The 6,815-nt window shown below is 44.5% G+C and overlaps 1 protein-coding gene across 1 annotated transcript in view; it reads right to left on the bottom strand.

Annotated features, from left to right (window-relative positions):
- Positions 1 to 3,797, bottom strand: part of AIFM1 (apoptosis inducing factor mitochondria associated 1) — a 43,875-nt gene extending 40,078 nt beyond the window's left edge. The window contains exon 1 of the mRNA XM_075539105.1: positions 3,588 to 3,797. Within this exon, the coding sequence (XP_075395220.1) occupies positions 3,588 to 3,693 (106 nt within the window). The 5' untranslated portion in view covers positions 3,694 to 3,797. The remainder of the gene's footprint in view (positions 1 to 3,587) is intronic.
- Between the last annotated feature and the right edge of the window lie 3,018 nt (positions 3,798 to 6,815).

The following is a 6,815-nucleotide window of genomic DNA, read 5'->3' on the forward strand; positions in this document are numbered from 1 at the left end:
CAAAGGATAAAGCATGTACACAAAGAGATTGGCAAATATGTGAGAAATCAGAATAGATTCATAGCGGACTGCCTCTAAACAAGGTCACAAACCGAAAAGGCCATCTGGAGTCTCTTTTTCAATATTGCCAACAGTACCAGGAGTCTCAGAGTGGCATAGTTAATTAAAAGTGCTTGACTACCCACTGAAAGGTTAGCGGTTTGAACATGGTCCAAAATCTCTATGGAGTGCAGTTCAACTTTGCACATAGCGGATTACCATAAATTGGAGCTGACTGACAAACGGTGCTTTGGTTTTTAATAGCACCAACCACCTAAATCAACGGAACTTTGCAAACCCATGTTTCACTTATGAGAACTTAGGGTCGGACCTCACAATGCTAGTAAAAAGTTTCAAGTCTTAAACAAAACAAGTATACAAAATGTGAAAAAGCAGCATGAATGAAAATCTTCTGGTTCATGGATACTTCTCAAATTTCTGGTCAATGTACACAGAGCACCTTCCATTCAATGCACACAACCCATACAGGTGACGTCCACAGGCGGGGGCATTAGTAAGAAAGCCAAGACAGAATTGTAATCATCTCCAGCAGCCATCTGTCTTAGGATGTACTTCAGACACATCCATCGGGAAACCTTTTATGGAAGCATACCACAACTGAACAGTCTGGTCAAAGATTACATAGAAGAATCCTGATTAAAGTGTAGAAATGCAAAACAGAATTTCAAATTCGAATAGACTCCAGGCATCATAGAGTCATCAAGGGTAGATGAAGCCCTGAAACTGTTGCCTGGAGCTCAACTTTAAACCTTAAACCAGAACCATCTACTGGAGACATCTTAAAACCAATAGTTTAGCTTAAGTAGTAAAAAAAAGGTCAGCCTAGAGCCTTATGCTCTTTGAAGATCAACCTATACAGGATCAAATGAACCATAACAAGGATTGCATGGGAACCTTAGGTGGGCAGTGAGTTTAGCTGATGAGGCAGGAACAACTCAAACGTAGGGCGAGAATGGTTGTACAACGACAAGAATGTAATCAACCTCACTACATTGTACATGTATAAATTGCTGGATGGGTCTAGTTTTTGTTGTACATAGTTTCAACCAAAAAAAATTTAGAAAAAAATATGCCTCTTCTAAGTAGATAATTCACTACACCATGAAGTTGTGGAGTTGAAAAATATCAGTCAGTTCAAGCCACGCTCAGATAAATTCATGGATAGCTGATGCACCTGCGGCTGATTACCAAGAAGCAGCCTGAAATCCTTCATAGCCTTTCATGTCAAACGTTAGCTAGCAGTGTGGAGTTGTGGCACGGGAATTCATGGACCTAGAGGCTGGCAAACTAACCTTTGTTCTGCCTACTAATTAGCTAGGTGTCCTCAGGCAAAATAATTCAGTCTGCTGTGCCTTGAATTATTATCTATAAAATGAGTGAGAACCAGAATACTTCCAGCTATAAAGTTGGATGATACAACTTGACTCACTGCCATCCAATCCAAACTGACTCAAAGAAAACCCCTTGTGGGTCTCAGAGACTGTAACGGTTTGAGGGAGCAGAGGGCCCAGTCTTTCTCCTATGGAGCTGCTACTGGTTTTGAATGGTGGCAGCCCAACCTGTAACCACTACACCACTAGGGATCCTGATCCAGTTTAGGGAGAGCGAACACGATTCGTTCTGCAATTCATTCCTTTAAAGTATAAAAGGCCACTGGATGGGGTTTCATCAAGTGCATTGTAGCTGAGAATTCCTGAGAGCTGAATTAAGGGCTGAACACAATAGTGGGACAGGAGTTAAGTAAAAGGAAATAGAGGAACAAACTAAGAGGCAAAATACATTTATAGAGGTTTCAAAGTAGGCATGTATATAGGTAAATATATTAATATATAATGACAGGGTTATAGGTCTATGCACATATATTTATATGTTAAGCATCAAGATAGCAGATGGACATTGGGCCTCTACTCAAGTCCTCCCTCAATGGAAGAACACCTAGTTCCAATAACCTGGTTTTCTGTGATGCTCACCTTCCCAACACAATCACTGAAGTAAAAAAGGGTACATAAGCAAATGTGGTGAATAAAGCTGATAGTGCCCATTTACTACAAGATATAGCATCTGGGGTCTTAAAGGCTTGACGTTAAACAAGCAGCCATCTAGCAGGGAAGCAACAAAGTCCATGTGGAAGAAGCACACCAGCCTGCATGATCATGAGGTGTCGAAGGGATCAGGTATAGGACATCAGAAGACCCAAAATAAATGGACATGTTGATGTGAATGAGCGGGGCTGGAGTGAAGACTCAAAGCCCATCTGTAGACAATTGTACATCCCTCACAAAAGGGTCACAAAGAAGGGACAAGCCAGCCAGGGTGCAGCATAGCACCGATGAAACACACAACATTCCTCTAGTTCTTTAATGCTCCCTCCCTCCACTCTCATGACCCTAGTTCTACCTTACAAATCGGGCTAGACTGGAGCATGTACACTGGTACAGATAAGAGCTCTTGGCACACAGAATGCAGAACAGATAAAACCCTCAGGAACAATAATGGGAGTAGTGATACCATGAGTGTAGGGGGCAGGTGGAGGGAGAAAGGGGGAACTGATCACAATGATTGATGTATAACCCCTGCCCCACCCCCACCCTCGGGGATGAACAACATAAACACGGGTGAAGGAAGACAGCGATGTGTGTAAGATATGAAAACAATAGTAATTTATAATTTATCAAGAGGTCAGGAGGGTGGAGGAGGGAGGGAGAAAAGAGGAGCTGATACCAAGGGCTCAAGTAGAAAGAAATGCTTTGAAAATGATGATGGCAACATATATACAAATGTGCTTGACACAATGGACACACGGATTGTTATAAGAGCTGTAAGAGCCCCCAATAAAATGATTTATATATACTTTAAAAGTATGAAAGGCCACAGAGAGTTACACCAACAAGGCACCTTCAGTTGATCCTGAGCCAACCTATTCTGCAGTTACAACTGACTTGTGTCTGTGTCAAAGGCCACTCAGATCTAGGGATCTGCCTGGGGTTTGGAAGGCAGAGCAGAACAGAGGCACAGGGCTTAAATGTCCGTTTCAGGTCTCCTGGCCACTGCACTAGAAAGTTTTTTTGACATGATCAGGGCTCTAAAAGGGGGGGGGGCGGCATTAGACAAGACAAGATGACCAGTTGTTCTATCATCCTTGAGCACCAAACCCTCCCAGAAGGGGCCTGGCGCCCACTGCGGTGGTGGTCAGGTGCCTTTGAGTTGGTTCCGACTCAAACTGACTCTATGGACAACACAAGGCAACATCACCGGGTCCTGTGCCTTCCGCACGCCAACTACTTGGGATGCAATTCTCATGAAGGTCAACTCCGCATGGCCGGCGGATTCTTCTGCTTTCTGAAATCAATAGTTTGGATCTCAAGTTGGGATTTCTGCAACTGTAGGTGTGGTCAAGCTGTCTTTCTTTGGGGGAGGGGGAGCTGAATGGGGAGGAGGCGGGTGAGGGCTGAGAGACAGAGGAGCCCAGGCCACCCAGGCCCTGGATCGCCAGAGGTGGGGGTGCCCGCAATGGGTCAGTCAGTCACCTGGGAGCTGATTCTTCTGCCTCGGGCTTCGGATGCACCCTGATGTCACCAAGGGCGCAAGTTTCTGCCTTAAGGCACCCGCCGCAAAGCCTCCACACCGGAACATTTCGGCTCCAGCTCCTCCGATCTTTTTCTCCTTCCCTTTCTTCTCACTCGCCAGCCGCCGGGTCAAACACCATGGGCGCCTACTCGCGCCACCCCCCCCCCTTCCCACGTACATTACGCAGGCCCCGCCTCCAGGCTCTGCGTCGGCATTGGCCAGATCCTGAGGGCGTGTTTCAGCAAAGGGCCCAAAACCCCGATCGCAGGCTGACTGCGCAGGCGTCGCAATCAATGCCGCCTTGTGATTGGGCCGCACAACGAAACGCTTTAGGGACGACCTGGATCGATTTACGCATGCGCGAGCCGCAGGTTTGCGGTGACCTGGGCCCAGGGTAGCAAATTCCGGCGTTGACAACTCTCTGACTTGAGAGAGCTGGGAAAGCTGTCCAAGCAGCGACTGATGGATCGGTTTGGATTGGCTGTTAAGGCTAGTTCAGTCGTGGTTTTCATGACAGGAACTCTTAAGGGCACCTCACACAACAAGAATCGAACACCGCACTTACTTTTTTTCCATTGTAGCCACTAGCTAAATACTAAGTCTATAGGATTTAGCCCACTTCCAATCTTTCCATAGGTCTGAGTCCAGATCTGGAATAAACTTCCTTTTCATACACATTGCTGCCACTTGCCCCGCCCAACGGCCCCAACCCATATTTAGAACAAGAAATCATTCAGTTCTTGTTTTTTCTTGCTATTACTTTTATATTGTGCAGGTCTGTCCCCTGGATGTTGTGCCAGGTGCTGAAGTCCGTCTCCTATTGTGGTTTCTGTGCTTAAGAGAAATCTTACGCAGAGATTCATGACGTGGGGAGGAGGAGTTTTTGTTTTGTTTTCATATGTAAAATGTAGGTTAAATTGGAAATGATTTTTTGGCTTTATGCAAAAGATACAGCCAGTTCCTATGGAATCAGTTTCAACACATGGTGACTCGTGTATGAGTGTCAAACTAGAACTGTGATTCTTTGGGTTTTTAAAAGAAGTGTATTGCCAGGCCTTTCTTATGAGGCACTCTGCATAGGCTGAAGCCACCACATTTTCAGTTAGCAGCCCAGTGCATTAACCCTTTACACCAATGTGCAACTCTGTGCTAAACATGCTTCCCCCACCCCCCCCGAAGGTTTAGGCTAGGTTGCATGTTGATTTAACATGTATTTATTAAGCACTTATCACTGGAACTGTACTGAGAAAGGGTTTTGGACACTAGCAAAAGTATAGAAAGTGGTGAAGTGGTGATTGTCTAATTAGGGAGATGATATGTACAGCTTATTTAAATTTGACATCATATCTGATAGAGTGCTAGAGCAAATATGGCAGATAGGCCAAGGCAGGGTACCCTGTTAGGAACTATAAATTTGAAAAGGTTTTGATTCTGTAGGTATGTGTTATGGGATCAGAGAGACAAGTGCCAGACAGACCTAGAAGCACTCTGCTCCAGTGAAAAAAAAGTGAAATTGCTCACTACATTGTAGTGAGTAAGCACATCAGCTTATGCTTACCTTTCTTAATGAATAATGTGACACTGCATACTCATTGGAATGACTAAGGAAGAGCTTCGTGCAAGAAATGTTAGGTGGCCCAAGGCACTATAAAAGTTCAGTGCCATCCTGATACAAGTACCATCATCTTTCTTCAAAGAATTGAAAAAACTGATGACCAACTTCATATGGAAAGGGAAGAAACCCAGAATTAGCAGGGAACTCCTCAAGAAGAAGGACAAAGTTGGAGGGCTTGCTTTACCTGACTTTAACACCTATTATACAGCCACAGTGGTGAATACTGTGTGGTACTGGTATAATGAGAGGTACTCAGACCAATGGAAAAGGATTGAAAACCCAGAAGTAAAATCATCTGCATATAGACAACTGATCTTTGATAAGGGCCCCAAATATATCAAATGGGAAGCAAATGCCCTTAAGTGATGCTGGAAAAAATGGGTATCTACCTGCAGAAAAATAAAGCAAGACCCTAACTCACTCCATGCACACGAATAAACTCCAGGTGGCTCACAGACCTTGAGGTAAAACTCCAAACAACTCTTAGGGCCACCAATAAGGGAATTGGGACAAACCAGAGAACTTTGACTCAGGGAATACATAGGCTATCCGAAATAGGGAAGGACACAAACACAGAGGAGGCACAAATTGACAAGTGGGACATACTGAAAGAACTCACTAAAAGTAATAAGAGAGACCACAGACTGGGAAAACATCTTTAGCAATGACACATCAGACAAAGGCCTTATTACTAAAATCTAAAGTACTCTGCTAATCTACAATAAGAAAAAAAAAACAATTGCCCACTGAGGAAATGGGCTAAGGACCTGAACAGAAGTTTCTCAAGGGCAGAAATCCAAATGGCCAATAAACATATGAGAAAATGTTACAGATCCCTACCCATAAGAGAACTGCAAATTAAAACAACTGTGAGATATCACCTAACACCCTCAAAGATAGCCCAATTCAAAAAAACAGAAAGTAACAAGTGTTGGAGGAGCTGTGGAGAGATAGGAACCCTCATCCACTGCTGCTGGACCTGTGGGTATGTACAGCCACTAAGGAAATTGATTTGGTGATTTCTAAAACAGATGGAAATTGAGCTACCATACGACCCAGCAATCCTCCTACTGGGCATATACCCAGAAGAGGCAAGAAACAAACCATGGTCAGACATCTGTGCTCCAATGTTCATCACTGTGCAGTTCACAATCACAAGGAGTTGGAAACAACCGAAATTTTCATCAATGGAAGAATGCATTAGAAACTGGTACATACAATGGAGTACTACACATTCCTAAAAGGCAGTAATAAACGCATGAAGCACACCGCCCCACGGGAAGAACTGGAGGAAATTATGCTAATCGAAGTAAGCCAAGCACTAAAGGGCAGTGGGGTAAGCTTAAAATGCAAAAAAGGACATAAGGAAAAGTTACTAAATACATCCATGCCCGGGGTGAGGTCCAGGCACTACAGCAGGTGCCAAACCAACCCAGGGAAACGGCACCCCCCCACGCGCCACCCTATAGGAATGCACTTCAGAGAACAGCAGCACTGAAGCTGCAGCTCAGGAAGTGGAGTATGTCTTATCAGGAGCAAACAAAGAGGGAAGGAGAGAGTGGAAGACACCCCG

The sequence above is a fragment of the Tenrec ecaudatus genome, chromosome X, assembly GCF_050624435.1.
Source record: "Tenrec ecaudatus isolate mTenEca1 chromosome X, mTenEca1.hap1, whole genome shotgun sequence".
Taxonomy (NCBI): domain Eukaryota; kingdom Metazoa; phylum Chordata; class Mammalia; order Afrosoricida; family Tenrecidae; genus Tenrec; species Tenrec ecaudatus.